Consider the following 15,774-nt stretch of genomic DNA (forward strand, 5'->3'; position numbering starts at 1 on the left):
TGATGGGTTGGAGACCTGTCCAGGGTGTACCCTGCCTTCTGCCCGAAGCCAGCTGGGATAGGCTCCAGCCCCCCGTGACCCCTAATGGGATAAGCGGTCAAGATAATGGATGGATGGATGCAAATGCTGCATTATCTGCAAAAAGGAAATCGCTGCTAAGGCCGGCAACACGACCAATTTGCTGAAACATTTGATGGTGCACGGCATAAATTTAAGAGCAGAATGTTGCTCCGTGTTTGACGGCAAGAGCGGACCGCATCTGTCATCCTCTGTGGACGTTGCAGAGCCAGAGTGGCCACCTTCGACGTCATCTGCACCACCGGACCCCTCTTCATCAGGGATTTCAAAAGGTAATTTTACGTTTAGCAAAATTCGGCCATCTTTATGTTTGTTTACTTAAAGCTAGGGTTGGTAGTCTCGGAAAACCAGCATGAATTTGAATGTAGCATTTCCTCAGGACTCCGTCTAACCCCTCCCCTCCTCCCTCGGAGCTCCTCCAAAAATTTCATAATTTTGATCTTGTCTTGTGTCTTCTGAACTTTTAGTGTTCATAAAAAAAAATTTGCCTCCCTTCCTGCCCCCCCTATTTTAATCCACCTCACTAGCAAACATGTATACAACAAAAAAAAACAAACAAAACAAAGTTCAAATCATATCACACACACACAGATCAGGTTTGGCGGGGCCTTAGTGTTTGGCTCGGCCCTACTCGTCGGGGGCCCATCGGGGCTGGGTGGGTGGCTGGTGTCCCTGTCACCCTCCGCCCCCCTGCTGCCCCCTTCCCTGTGGGGGCCTGGTCCGCGGCTGCCCTCGGGGCCGGGTTTCCCGGGGTTCCCTCGCGGTCCTCTTGGGGGGGTGGGGGGGTGCGCAGCTGGGGGGGTGTTACTATGGCAGCCATTGGGGTGTCCCTCCATGCCCCCGCGGCCTGGTCCATCAGTCGCAGGGCATGGGTGGGGGGCGTGGCTTGGGGGAGTGGTCGGGCCGTCTGGGGGGGGCGGGTGGGATTGGCCCTGCCGCCTCCTCCCTCCCCCCGCTCCGGCGCGCCGGTTGGTGGGCTCTGGTCCTGGTCCTGCCCGTCTGCCTGGCTGTGTGCTCCTGGTGCTGGGCCCCCTCGGCCCTGGTGGCTCCTTTGGCTCCGTCTTGGGGGGCTGTGGGGGTGGTGTTGTGGGGGTGTCCCTTGGGGGGGCTGCGGGATCTCTCCCCCCTCGCCCCCCTTTCCTCCTACTGGGTGACCTGGCGGTCGCCCTGGGTGCTCCGGCGGTACCTGCTTGCTTCCGGTCTGGGTCCTTGGCTTGTCCCCTGGCCTGGGTCTCCCGCGGCGGGTTGGGTCCTTCGGTCTGACTGCTCTCGCGGCCCGGGTGCTGAGCCTTACCGCCCGGCTGGTCTGACCCAGGTGGTTTCATCTGCACCAGTGGTGGTCTTGTTACACAAATAGAACACAGCACGGCGGCAACCCTCTGCGACCCAAGCTTCAGTAATGATTGTGGACACTAAGGGTTGCTTAATCATTAGTATCACCCCACGGAGTTTTTTTTTGGCATCATGGTGAGATGGTCCCTCTCCATCTAAGTGTGTTAGGTCTCTCTCTCCTTCTCTCTCCCTGTCCCTTTGTATATCCTTATGTAATCTTTCTTTCACTTTCTCTTATTTTTTTATTTTTTTTGGCCCACCTAGGTGTGCACGCCCTCTTTTACAGAACATGATATTAGCTGCCAATAAAAGATAGGCCAGAGTTCTAAGAGGGATGGTGATGGTTGCATGCACACAGTCACAAGCACAGAAGAAAAGGTTTTCTTTCTTTTCTTTTGCTGCAAGAATAAATTGCATGAATATTTGACAGTTTGTGACAAACATGACACAAACCAGAAATATATATGCAGACAAGAGAAAAAAGAGAAAGAAAAAAAAAAAAAAAAAAAAATTTCAAATCATGATAAAAACATTAATTTGAAAACCTGTCAGCTTTAAGAGTTCTTATGTTTCTTCTTTATTGCCGTCTTGAAGAATTCCCAGAGCTTTGGCTTTAGACAGGTAGTCCTTATGAAGCTTTTTGAGACCTTTCTGGATTGACTTTAGTTTTGTTTGTGCGCTTAAAAGAAGCTGCAAATGTACAGATGATTTAGAATGTGATTCATTTCTGTCCTATAATTAACACGTTTTAAGATGGAAGCTTGGGGCCATAAATAAATGGACCTTGGGCCGCACTTTGGACATGCCTGCTCTAAACATTGCTGCCCAAAAGCTGTACACTTGCAGTCTCAAGGTGGGCAGGAAGAATCAGAGCTATGGTGGTGTGGTTAAAAAAGTCTAGCTTGGCTAAACCTGTCCTAAAAGAGAAGCAGCGTCTTCTTGGTAAGTGGAAATCAACATGGAATAAACTTAGAGCAAAATTCCATGGCTAAATCAGTTATTGAACTATTACTACAAATACACAACCAGTTTGACAACCACACACACACTGTCTCTCTTTAGGTCTTCCAGAACATGCTGCTATGATGGAGCGATTTCTGGAGCAGTTCCCTGCCATCAAGGCAGCCTCCATGGACCCTCGGTTAATAAATCAATGGAGAAAGACAGGAATTGTAGATAAGGATGGACATTGATATAACCTTATTCCGTTATCAATATGATTTAATGTGCTCTAAAGGCTGCAGTCTAGCTAATTAAACATAGAAAATGTGTATATTTTTTCAGACTGGAGAGGCTTTCTGATGAGGATTACAGATAAGCAGAACAGTTTGTCAGAGTTATGAAGATCCTCTATACTTCAACCATCTGCATCTCCAGTGAAAGGAGTCCAACTCTGGACCAGATTCTACCCATCTTGGGGAAACTCCAGCACCACTTCACAGTTACTGATGAGGACTCCTCCTTTATTCAGTCCATAAAGGAAAAGATCTGGGATAACCTCTCAAAAAGATACCAAGTGTGTGGCATAATCCCAATTTCTCAGTTGTTTTCATTAGGTATACTCCGAGACATGACTACTATACCATGTTTTTGTTGTGCAGGATGAGAGCATCAGGCAGTTCTTGGAGGAGGGCACAGCCTTAGACTCAAGATTCAAGACGAAAGTGGCCGATGGAGTGTGGAACAGACTAGAGGAGGAGCTGATGAGCAGGATCTCACAGCAGGTGTTTATTGTTATTGGTAATATTTTTTTTCCTCTTCCATTGTAGATCAGTGTATATGACTCCCATAATCTATTGAATACAGAATAAAGGTGTAATGACCCAGGCCCAGCAGATGGAGCAGAACTTCGAAGAGAGTGCTGGTGACCATGTCGACGACTCGTCTGATGAAGACTGTACAGCTGCAGGAGCAACAATGGTAAAAATATATATAGATATCCTGTTTTTTCCCACTATTTCATTTTCAGAAGAAAAGGAACTTGTTGGCACTAACCCTGATTCTCTTTTTTCTTCTTTTTTTTTCCTTGTCTTCTTTGTTTCCAGAAGAAGCCAAAGCTCTCTGCCCTTGAGGAGCTGTTTGCTGACGAGGACATAGCAGTTGAAATAAGACAAGAGAACACTCTCAGCACCGCAGAGAAGGTTCAGGGGGAGTTACAGGATTACAGAGGTCTGCCATCTACCCTAACCTCAGTGAATCCAGTAAGCTGGTGGTGGAATGTGAGGGACACTCTGCCAATGCTATCAAACTTGGCAACCAGGTATCTCTGTGTGCAAGCATCATCCACACCCTCAGAGCGTACTGCTGGGGACACCATCAACCAGGAGTGGGCTTGTCTGTTACCTGAGAAAGCGGACTGTTGATTTTTCTAAAGAAAAACTGCTAAGTGAAGTCTTAGTATGCAGCAGTGAGCGATAGGCTGACTTGTTACTTGTTTGCAACTGTTCTTTTGTTCTGTAGCACTGAAAATTATTTATTATTTATATTTTATGTTAAAAAAACTGGTTTGAGTTAAAGAATAACAAAGCTGAAAAATAGAACGCAACATTTGTTGATAATGTGTAATGTGTTTTTCTTTTTGTTACAATTGATTTTATAAAGTTGATATCGAAAAAAAGTATCGTTGAGGAACCAGTATCTAAATGAAGGTACCGGTATCAAAAGTTTTTGAACGATACTCAGCCCTAGTTAACACTTGGGGCCTGATCTTCTAAGATCCCAAATAACGAGCGCTAATTTGCGTGTGCAAATAATAATTTTGCACGTGTTATTTCTGGGCGTGTTGCGGGTGATCTACTAAGACTGCCTGCGCAAATGATAACGAGTGTAAAAGTGGTGTGGACCGCCCTATTTTAATGAGGATTTTGCGTGTGCTATCGGCTGTCACCGTGGAGAGTTTTAGAGAACAGAGTGGTCTTAAGCGATAAATGAAGTTTGAAGACATGGAGTTGGAGGTCTTTGTGGAGGAGGGAAATAAACACATCGGTGAACTCCAGCAGAGACATCTCAGCGTTGCCAGAAGAAACGCGATTTAGGAGGCCATCTGTGAAAAGGTGAATGATGTGAAAAAAAAAGAAGATCTGCCGATGAAATAAACGCATCTACTCTACTCCAAAACTCAATCAGTGTTTTGATGGAGTTTAGAGAGCGATTTGATGAGGCTTAGTCTGCCACTCTTGCTCTAGAAAAGTTAGGCGTCACTTAGATGAAGACAGTCGCCTCACTGTCCCAGGGAGCAACTTTCAGGTGAACGTTTTTAATGCCTGATATCATCATCCAGCAACTGTCCCAAAGATTCACCAGCTTAAATGGAACTGGGAACATGTTTGAGTCAGTTCACCCCAACACACTGCTGCAAGCACGAGATGAGGAGTTACACAAAGCTGCCTGGCGCAGCTCAGTGAGCGCTCATTCTCCAAGTTAAAACTAACTAAAAACCCCTTGATGAGCACGATGGGACAGAATAGACTGAGTGGACATGTCATGTTATTTATTGAGAATGACAGATCAAAGAAAATGGACATACAGCGCATCATGGACAAGTCCGCGGAGCTTAAGGCTCGTCCAGACAGTGGTGAGTAGGCCGAGTACTTCATGTTGATTTTTTGTTTGTATGTGAACATGTGGACCGCTGTGCCAATTTTACTAAACTTTATATCTGTTGATACTGTGACCTACTGTGCTCTCATTATATGAAAAAGTTAAAGTGGGTGTCAGAATGATGCGGTCGCTATCCGTGGTGCTGAACTGCTTTGAATTTGTGTTGTTTTATTATTATTATTATTTTGTTATCTTGGTTTGATTGACTAAAACATGTAGTAATGCTTGTAAGCCCCGCTGTTGTGGGCATGTTGTGAAGCGATGTTATGATGAGCTTTACAGTGACCGCAGCCATGTGTGCGTAACGCTGTGCCAGTTTGCACCTGCCTTTCAAACGTGCTAAATATAGACGCAAATACAGCGCGCGCTATCTGCTTCAGGTTTGATAAATCACATTGCGTGTGCTAAATGATTACATTTGCATCTCCTCCCAGTATTTTGCTCGTTCTGATGATCTACATGTATTCTGCATACTCATGAAGGCAAACACGCTAAATGATTTGCGAGTGCTATTTTGCTCATTTGAAAGACGCAATCCTCGGTGCTCCCGGTTAGTACGTCAGCTTTGCGCGCGCTATCAAGTTTGCACGTGTTTTTATACACGCAAACCTTTAGTAGATCGGGCCCTTGGTTTTCTAAAGTCCAAAACGTGTAGGATCAATGACTGTAGCTGTGACTTGAGGCAAGATGAAGAAATGTAAATAATATAACTCCTGAAGGCCACCGCTAATCGCAGTTAGGCTACCTCAAAGATAAATATTTCATTTCTGAAAAAAACATGTCACAATAAAAGCCCTCTTATGTTAGGTAGTACCAAAAACTTTACTTTGAAAAGGCTATAACAGGAAGCAGCATGTTGTCAGATGCAATTACTTTACAGATCTAAAAGAGTAAAATAAAGTACCTGTTGATGTCTAAATTACATGAACAGAGGAGGAGAGGAAAGGCAAGTCAGATAATACAGATTTACTGAGAAGCTACAAAGTCCTGAGTTCTGAACAGGAAGAGGATTATTAAATCATCTTTCTCTCTGTGGCCTCAGGCTCAGACATGAGTACAGTGTTGCACTGCAGACTTGTTTGATGAGGCTCACAGTAAGTTAACATATTTTCACACGAGCGGGGGGGGGGGCTATGTCCTGACCAATGTAGAAATCAAACCTACGCGATATATACCTACGATATATCAACACACACACACACACACACACACACACACACACACACACACACACACACACACACACTACTCATTTGAGGATTGATTACGCTGATAAAATATCTATACTAATTCATAAATGTGAAATAAAAGCGCATGTGTCACTTCTGATTCTTAAAGGGTAACTTACTCCCTTCAAGTGTTGCATTTTATTTTTTTAAATCACTGAAAGTATCAGGTATTGAATAAATTGCAAAAAGAAGTTATCCTATCGAATCATAAAAGTGTGGTATCACCAAGCACTAGCTAGTGTCTGCCGACGCTAATTCATGCAGGCCTGGGCCTGGGTCTGGGTCTGGGCCTGGGTCTGGGCCTGGGCCTGGGTCTGGGTCTGAGGAAAACCGCCTCCTCAAGTGTTGCATTTTATTTTTTTAAATCACTGAAAGTATCAGGTATCGAATAAATTGCAAAAAGAAGTTATCCTATCAAATCATAAAAGTGTGGTATCACCAAGCACTAGCTAGTGTCTGCCAACGCTAATTCACGCAGGCCTGGGCCTGGGTCTGGGCCTGGGTCTGGGCCTGGGTCTGGGTCTGGGCCTGGGCCTGGGCCTGGGCCTGGGTCTGGGCCTGGGCCTGGGTCTGGGCCTGGGTCTGGGTCTGGGCCTGGGCCTGGGCCTGGGTCTGGGCCTGGGCCTGGGTCTGGGCCTGGGTCTGGGCCTGGGCCTGGGCCTGGGTCTGTAGTTTACAAACTCTGAGGAAAACCGTCTCCTTAGAGGAATCAACGTGAGGCGGGCCGAGAAAGTTCAGAGACGGTGGAAGGAACGTTCCACCTCAGACTCTGACTCTTATTTGACTTTGCTAAGTAGTGTTTTATTGTTGCAGCTCGTTATTACACCTGTCACTTGTTTTGGAGTCTATTTATGAACCCTTTATGGTCATAAATGAGATCATTGTGCACTTTAGTTTCTGGTTTTTAACTCTGCTCCCCCTGATTTTAAGAAGCTGTGAGTCCTAGGCTCAAACCTAGGTGGCGTTGTTTGCATCTTTTATTATTATCAGTGTTTTTAACGTTAAAAGTTAACATATAGCCAGAAACACCTGAGAGTAAAACATTTAAAGATGCAGATGACTTTTAGATTTACATTTCATATCACTTCATCCTGACATCACATTCAGATTTCAGCTGTTAGCCTCGAGCTAATGTCAGAGAAAGAAACCAGAGTTTCTGACATTTTTCAAACATATGTCACTTGTTGACTTTTTATCTGACTTTAGTCTTAACTACAGAACACTTCTGCACGGTGTGACTGATCCAGCATCGTATGAGTTTGCGTCTGAGCCAGATAAAGTCCCAGATGTGAACAGGCAACGCTTTGATTAGCAGCCAAACTTCCCCACGTTTGGTGTTCTTCTGAAGAAAGAGACGTAGCTACAGATCTACCAAAATCTGCTGCTTTTACTTCCTCTCACACCTCAGGCAGGAAACTCTGTAAAATTCATGTATTTTTTAAGGAACCAAACAGAAAATAATCACTACAATGAAAACCCATAGCTGGAAGAAGTGTGTGCAAGAATATTAAAACTCTGAATTCAGTGTGTGCAGGGTAAAAGAAAGCTTCAGACATATTTAGAGGAGGAGAACAGGAGTCTTGTGCTGTTTGACTCTGAGCAGATCCATCAGCTCTTCTCTCTTTCAGGGTCAGAGCTCGTGGTTGAAGTTGAGCCAGAGGTCTCTCCCGGTCAGGACTTTGTGCCTGACTCAGAGAAAACAGACTTCTGCTCCACAAAGAAACTTTTCTCTGTTTCTGTTTTCTGACATTTATACCTCGTAAACATGTTAATGTTGTTTGGAATGCTTCCCTCCTCCCACTCACATCACTTCAGAGCATTTTATGATTCTCTTTTGTTCACGATGCTGCTTAAGAAGTCTTAACAAATAGAAGCATGAGCACCGCATGCAGTTTACAGCAAGGTAGAAAAAAAGCCCCTGCTGATTCACTGCATCCCCTCAGATTCCAAAAATGACCCCTATTTGTGCATCACAACCGAAAGACAAAGTAAACTGAAGACAAAGAAGTAACACACACACACACACACACACACAGAGAGAGACACAAATATGTGTACAGTAAGACAGAAATTAAACAGATGATACGTCGCACAGACATCACTTTCCCACCTGAACACGTCCCCTCAGTCTGACGGCCAAATTCCACCAGATCCGTGTCCGGTCAGTCTCAGCTCCGTCACAGCACTGGATCTAATAGGTTTCTATTCTAGTCAATGTGTTAACTTCCACTGGATCCGCTCCGTTGTGTTCCAGCGTCTCTGATCCAGCAGGTCTGAGACCTCTGGATCACATACACAAGACTTCTGTTTTTGCCGGAGCACGACGCATCAATCTCAACAGAGCAGATGGAGCGGGACAGGAAGTCAGGTTTCACCAAAACAAAATGAAAACATCCGGTTAATTTTCAGAATCAAACTCTCTGTGTTATCACCAGATCGTATTTCACTTAACTACAACAACAAACCGTCATGATGAGCGGAGCCAGGCCTGGAGTCAACAGGTCAGAGGTTTTCAGAGGACCAGAAAGACAACATGGATGAGGAGAGGAGGAGGAGAATCCTTGATTCAGTGATTACTGCAGGAAAACCTCGGTCACATGACTCCAGCTGTCCGGCGGTCCTGCTCCGTGCTGAGTTCCCAAAACGCAACAAGTGGGTGTTGACGGGCGAGAGAGAAGTCCCGTGGGAGCGTGATGACACCTTCACCTGACTACGACTCTACAGAGAACCCTGCAGATTAGAAGAGACACAGTGATCCTCCGACATCATGGGGACACAATCTGTGTTTCCCAACATTTATATGGAAGAACACAAAGTAAAGCCTGCAGGTGTACAAAACACTGACGTGTGGGGTCGGGTTATTGGCTGAATTAACCAATGATTTCAGTATACATGCTGACACTTCTAAAGTGATCCGGCTAACTGTATGCTCGCTTTGTGGAGTACATGCACATGCACGCTCACACATGCAACACATGCAAGCTCACACATGCAACACGTGCACGCTCACACATGCAACACGTGCACGCTCACACATGCAACACTTCAGTCTGCCTCTGAAGTTTCTGTTTTTGTTTCACCTGAAAAGCAAACAAGAAGTTCTGCAGCAAGGTGCTTCACAAGGACAGACACAAACACATGCACGTATTAAAGCAGACAATATATTTACATAAGAAAAGTTCTGGAGATGAAAGAAGAAACACAGCCAAACAGGTTCAACATGGTGAAAAGCTAAAACCTCTGACAGAGTTCACCTCTCCAATCAGAGCCCAGGAGCTGCTGTGAGGGATGAGAACTTCTGAGATGTTTGGATGAGACCAGGGAGAGGAGATTATGAAATGCTGATGAGAATGCAGTGATAGGAACTTTCTTTGACCTTGTTGAGGACCTGGCTCCAGCATCTTGAACCCTGACAGAAAGTGTACCTTCAGAAAAGCCAAAGAGAAGTGAGTCACAGCGGTCCAGCCTGGAGGATCCTTAATGTCTCCTTCCAGATCAGAAGGTGATAGATTGATTTATCACTTCTTCACACGTCCCTCATAGCCGCAGAGGGAGGAGGACGGGGACGGCTCTCAGGGGGCAGGGTGTGAAAAGGACTCTGTGGTCTAATGGTTACAAGATGTCCAAGATGTGAAGGTGAATCAGAGTCTGCTTGAGTCACTGTATCTGTGATTGAGTGGAAAGAACATGCTGAGAAGAAAACCACATGAAGATCACGCCATCTGTAAAAATCAGAGCTGATACTGATGCTTAAAACTCTCTGTGTCTGCTCTGTGTGTCTCCTGAATATCTCCACTGTGATTGGAGGAAATAATAACTTTAAAGAGAGCCTGATTGGCTGAAAAGTCAGACTGTGAGCTCTTTTTAAACCACCTATTGTTTTAAGGAGTCAGCATCAAACTCTGAGCTGAGAGACGTAAACCCACTTTCACTCCGCTCCATTAGAGTCAGAACAACAAACCGTCTCTGTGAAGAGTGTGCGTGCGTGTGTGTGCGCGTGTGTGTGTGTGTGTGTGTGTGTGTGTGTGTGTGATGATTTACAGCTCATGGTCAGTTTGTCTGTTTGAAGATCTGCAGTGTTTGTCTACAGCGTGTGTGTTCAAAAAAAGAGACAAAGGATTTATGCACCACATACCAGCATCAGTGTTTTACATTTTGTTTCAGCAGGAAGAGAGAGAGAGAGAGGAGGGGAGAGAAAGAGAGAGAGAGAGAGAGAGAGAGAGAGAGAGTTTATTTTTACATAGAAGAGGGAATCAAAGCAACAAACTGAATCATTTCAAAGGTGTTTGAGGCCCAAATGGTCCAAAAACAACACACACACACACACACACACACACACACACACACACACACACACACACACACACACACACACACACACACACACACACCTTCTGTGGTGTCTTTGTTTACAGTTGCAGGCTGGTGGGGCAAATGGCTGCTGATTTGTTGTTTGTTTGTTTAACTAGTTGTTGTGTGTTTAAGTGTTAATGAGGTGTGTGTGTGTGTGTGTGTGTGTGTGTTTAGCTGGTTCCTCTCATTCACTCGGTCACATGCTGACCTGAGACTCACACTCTCTCTGATTGGAGGACTTTAGGTTTCACAACAGCTGAAACAGAGCCCACTGGACTTTCACTGAGGTCCTGCTCCTCTGTCTTTATATATACTCTATACTATAAAAGACAAATCAAGAGGAAGAAAGATGAATCAGTGATGTTTCTGACTGCTTGGATAAATTAAGGTGTGTGGATGTGAAACACTTCACCGTCAACAAGTCTTTCAGCTCTTTCAGTTTGTCTTCAATGTTTCCTGATCATGTTTTCGGATACTTTCTGAGAGGAATGCAAAGATCAGGAGAAGCTTCCCCGTATGTTTTTCACTGAACTGATAAAGATGGAGAGAAAACCTGAAACTAAACAACAAGAAGAAAGAAAGAGAAGAGACAGAAAAGAGAGCTCATTAAAACGTCACAATCAAATATCTGAGTGTGTGATCTGAGGTCCAATACTCTAACCTGCTCATCTTTACACACACACACACACACACACACGCGCGCACACGCACACACATGCATACACACATCCCTTCCCCACATGGCCTTCAACTCAGGCCAAATGCTTCTCCAACTGTTAAAACATATGGAGGTCAGTCATGAGGAATCAATGTGTGTGTATGTGTGTGCAGAGCATGCTGTGAATGCTTACACTGGTCAGAGTGTGTGTTATCAGGGCAGTAAGGGGAGGAGGAGGAGAGGCTGATGTGGACAAGGCACAGACGTTGGAGTGATGCTGAGCTGCTAAAAGCTTTCTGACGGCTGAGAAAAGAAAGACGTCAAACTTCACTGATAACAGCGTTTACATCACGGCTCTCTGCTGCATGCTAATCCCTCGGCTTCTGCTGTGATACTCTTACTTTAACATTAGGCACCTGGCCGGTTTGCTGTTTCACTGTTTTACATGTTCAGGCCGATCAAAGACAAGAAGGGAAGGGAATGTTCACCTCCTGCAAAAACTCAAATCTCACCATTGTTGGATTCTCTGTCCCTCCATTGAATCCAAAAGAAGTGTCTTGCTTTTTATATCTTGAAATGAGAAGTTCAATGTGGACTTGTCAAGGAAATGTGACTTATCTGCAGTATAATGAGATATGATGACTAAATTTAGCAGATAAACATGGTGAGGTTAGAGTCTTTGCAGTTTGACCGCAGGATGTTGTGATGTGATCAGATCAAAGAAAACCAACATGTCAGAGCTAAAACCTTGTTCTTAACTATTACCAAAGATTTTTAGCACCTCTCTATTCTGGTGAAGGAGTGTCTTGTTATTTGGCTCTCATGAGTCTCTGTTTCACTGTAAACAGTTCCACAGAGGCTTCCCTCTGGCATCCTGCAGCGTTATGAACCTGAAACAGAAACTGATGTCCTTGTGATGTTCTTGTAATTAACAGGTCTTAAGTGTGCTGAAATAACAACATCATGATGCAGATTAGTCTAAAGTGGATGGATGATGGATTTTAACAATCTTTTAAAGCTGAAACTTTAATAAACGAGCACCGCCAACAAGCCCTAAGTCTGTAACTAAACATCATTGTTTTCAGACCCCTGCCTAAAATACCTGTCATTAGGTCATGTTTTATTCTTATTTTTACTCTTCTTCTTCTTCTTCATCCTCTTCTCCTTCTTCTTCTTCTTCTTCTTCTTCTTCTTCTTCTTCTTCTTCTTCTTCTTCTTCTTCTTCTTCTTCTTCATCCTCTTCTCCTTCTTCTTCTTCTTCTTCTTCTTCTTCTTCTTCTTCTTCTTCATCCTCTTCTTCTTCTTCTTCTTCATCCTCTTCTTCTTCTTCTTCTTCATTCTCTTCTCCTTCTTCTTCTTCTTCTTCATCCTCTTCTCCTTCTTCTTCTTCTTCTTCTTATTCTCCTTCTTCTTCTTCTTCTTCTTCTTCTTCTTCCTCTTCTTCTTCTTCTTCTTCTTCTTCTTCTTCTTCTTCTTCTTCTTCTTCTTCTTCTTCTTCTTCTACTTCTTCTTCATCCTCTTCTCCTTCATCCTCTTCTCCTTCTTCTTCTTCTTCTTCTTCTTCTTCTTCTTCTTCTTCTACTTCTTCTTCATCCTCTTCTCCTTCATCCTCTTCTCCTTCTTCTTCTTCTTCTTCTTCATCCTCTTCTCCTTCTTCTTCTCCTTCTTCATTCTCTTCTCCTTCTTCATTCTCTTCTCCTTCTTCTTCTTCTTCTTCTTCATCCTCTTCTTCTTCTTCTTCTTCTTCTTCTTCATCCTCTTCTCCTTCTTCTTCTTCTTCTTCTTCTTCTTCTTCTTCTTCTTCTTCTTCTTCTTCTTCTACTTCTTCTTCATCCTCTTCTCCTTCATCCTCTTCTCCTTCTTCTTCTTCTTCTTCTTCTTCATCCTCTTCTCCTTCTTCTTGTTCTTCTTCATTCTCTTCTCCTTCTTCATCCTCTTCTCCTTCTTCTTCTTCTTCTTCATCCTCTTCTTCTTCTTCTTCTTCTTCTTCTTCTTCTTCTTCTTCTTCTTCTTCTTCTTCTTCTTCTTCTTCATCCTCTTCTCCTTCTTCTTCTTCTTCTTCTTCTTCTTCTTCTTCTTCATCCTCTTCTCCTTCTTCTTCTTCTTTTTCTTCTTCTTCTTCTTCTTCTTCTTCTTCTTCATCCTCTTCTCCTTCTTCTTCTTCTTCTTCTTCTTCTTCTACTTCTTCTTCATCCTCTTCTTCTTCTTCTTCTTCTTCATCCTCTTCTTCTTCTTCTTCTTCATCCTCTTCTTCTTCTTCTTCTTCATTCTCTTCTCCTTCTTCTTCTTCATCCTCTTCTCCTTCTTCTTCTTATTCTTCTTATTCTCCTTCTTCTTCTTCTTCTTCTTCTTCTTCTTCTTCTTCTTCCTCTTCTTCTTCTTCTTCTTCATCCTCTTCTCCTTCTTCTTCTTCTTCTTCTTCTTCTTCTACTTCTTCTTCATCCTCTTCTCCTTCATCCTCTTCTCCTTCTTCTTCTTCTTCTTCTTCTTCTTCTTCATCCTCTTCTCCTTCATCCTCTTCTCCTTCTTCTTCTTCTTCTTCTTCATCCTCTTCTCCTTCTTCTTCTCCTTCTTCATTCTCTTCTCCTTCTTCATTCTCTTCTCCTTCTTCTTCTTCATCCTCTTCTTCTTCTTCTTCTTCTTCATCCTCTTCTCCTTCTTCTTCTTCTTCTTCTTCTTCTTCTTCTTCTTCTTCTACTTCTTCTTCATCCTCTTCTCCTTCATCCTCTTCTCCTTCTTCTTCTTCTTCTTCTTCTTCATCCTCTTCTCCTTCTTCTTGTTCTTCTTCATTCTCTTCCCCTTCTTCATCCTCTTCTCCTTCTTCTTCTTCTTCTTCTTCATCCTCTTCTTCTTCTTCTTCTTCTTCTTCTTCTTCATCCTCTTCTCCTTCTTCTTCTTCTTCTTCTTCTTCTTCTTCTTCTTCTTCTTCTTCTTCTTCTTATCATTATTATTATTATTATTATTATTATTGTTGTTGTTGCTGTTGCTGTTGCTGTTGTTGTTATATTTCATATATATATATATATTTAAATGTATATATAAATGTTTTTTGGGGGTTTTTTTCTTTCCCTTTTTTTCTTTTTTCATTATATAGATCAGAGGTTCCCAAAGTGTGGGTCAGGACCCCCTGGTGGGTCCTAAGACACAAATGGGGGGTTGTGAGATGTCTTCCAGTTAGTTTTTTTATGTAATCTAAATATATATTTTTATTTATTTTTGTTTTCCTATTTTTATCTTTCTTTTTGGTTTGTACTGTTTATTATAATTACTTCTCAATTATTATAAAACTTTTTTTTTTGCATTTTTTTGTACTTTCTTCTCTTTGTTGGTTTTGTATTTCTTATATATCATTCGTTAACTTGTGGTGAACAAAGAAGTCCAGAAAAAATGAAATAAAAAGAGTTGTCTAAAAAAAGTACATTTTACCCATTTATAGTAAAAAATATTGTTAAAAATAGTAGCTAACTTTTAAATAAAACCTTGAAAATAGAAAATGTAATGAGTTTTCTGCCTTTCTTTTCTCCAGATGACTCCTAAGTTTAGGGTTAGTGAACAGTGAATTATCAAAAGCATCAGTAGCAGCAGATTAATTCATAAAGGCACAGGAAACACAGACACATGCTCATATAGGTAGGGTCATTTTCTGCAGACCAGCTAAATGAAGACACATTAAATCACTTTGAGGGACAGTCGGGGGCCACGAGTCTTTGGCACCTATATTTTGGGGTAGTGGGCTGAAAAGTTTGGGAACCCTTGATATAGATGGTAAGTAATGTAGAAACTGTGTCATGCTGTGACACATCAACATAAACAGTTAGAGAAAAAAAAGTAGTTTTTCTACGGAGGGTTCAAACGACCTCAGGTGTGAACACTTCTTTAGTTCCCATCAGTGAGTCTTTAGGTCAAGACCTCCAGGCTCCTAAAGCCAAATCAGTTTTATATAAAGACAACTGCAGCTCACACACACACCTTCACCCTCATGATAACACTGCATTTAATAAAATGCCTGAAATACATAAAACAGAAGTTGGAATAGAAACTTGGCTCAGGGTCCACTCAGAAGTTTTTTCTCCAGTGGAGGAACATTAAACCTTAAAAATCACAAAGTCATACACGGTGAATTAAAGTGGGCTGTGAAGAAGAGCTGTACATTTAAGCTGCGGAGTGTGAGAAGAGATTTGGGTCGTTGGTCAAACCCATATCCTGTATAATAAATGACGTCACCCATCTGGTTCTGAAGCTCATTGTCGGCGGGAGCCGTATTGGAAATGCTGAATTCAACCTAACTTCTGTGGAGCTAGAGTGAGGTAAAGAGGCGGGCCTTTATCAATCAATCAATCAAACTTTATTTATAAAGCACTTTTCATACAATGACATTGGAACACAAAGTGCTGTAGCCTACATAAAAACAACTTGAAATAGAAGAAATACATTTTAAAAAAGGAAGAAAAATATAAAAATAGGGGTGCTGGTGGCCAGTGGTCTGAGTGCCCCACTTACAGAGGCTATAGCTCTCGTTGCAGG

At 42.9% G+C, this 15,774-nt stretch overlaps 3 protein-coding genes across 3 annotated transcripts; 1 reads left to right on the plus strand and 2 right to left on the minus strand.

The window, feature by feature from the left end:
- The first annotated feature begins 2,272 nt into the window (after positions 1–2,272).
- On the plus strand, positions 2,273–6,911 carry LOC117817560 (zinc finger BED domain-containing protein 1-like). Its single transcript, XM_034690301.1, has 6 exons — positions 2,273–2,926; positions 3,012–3,134; positions 3,217–3,330; positions 3,456–3,744; positions 6,504–6,581; positions 6,718–6,911. Exons 1-6 carry the CDS (start codon positions 2,750–2,752, stop codon positions 6,909–6,911), a joined length of 975 nt encoding a protein of 324 aa, XP_034546192.1. The 5' UTR covers positions 2,273–2,749.
- A 5,537-nt stretch (positions 6,912–12,448) lies between these two features.
- LOC117816998 (cilia- and flagella-associated protein 251-like) lies at positions 12,449–13,153 on the minus strand (the record flags this gene model as incomplete). Its single annotated transcript, XM_034689427.1, is given in 2 exon segments — positions 12,449–12,685; positions 12,755–13,153. Coding segments are annotated over 2 exon segments (636 nt in total), but the record flags the coding sequence as incomplete, so codon positions are not given.
- Positions 13,154–13,363: 210 nt separating this feature from the next.
- On the minus strand, positions 13,364–14,071 carry LOC117817561 (cilia- and flagella-associated protein 251-like; the record flags this gene model as incomplete). The annotated part of the gene is given in 1 exon segment (XM_034690302.1): positions 13,364–14,071. A coding segment is annotated over 1 exon segment (708 nt), but the record flags the coding sequence as incomplete, so codon positions are not given.
- Between the last annotated feature and the right edge of the window lie 1,703 nt (positions 14,072–15,774).

Source organism: Notolabrus celidotus, chromosome 8 (assembly GCF_009762535.1).
Source record: "Notolabrus celidotus isolate fNotCel1 chromosome 8, fNotCel1.pri, whole genome shotgun sequence".
Classification (NCBI taxonomy): domain Eukaryota; kingdom Metazoa; phylum Chordata; class Actinopteri; order Labriformes; family Labridae; genus Notolabrus; species Notolabrus celidotus.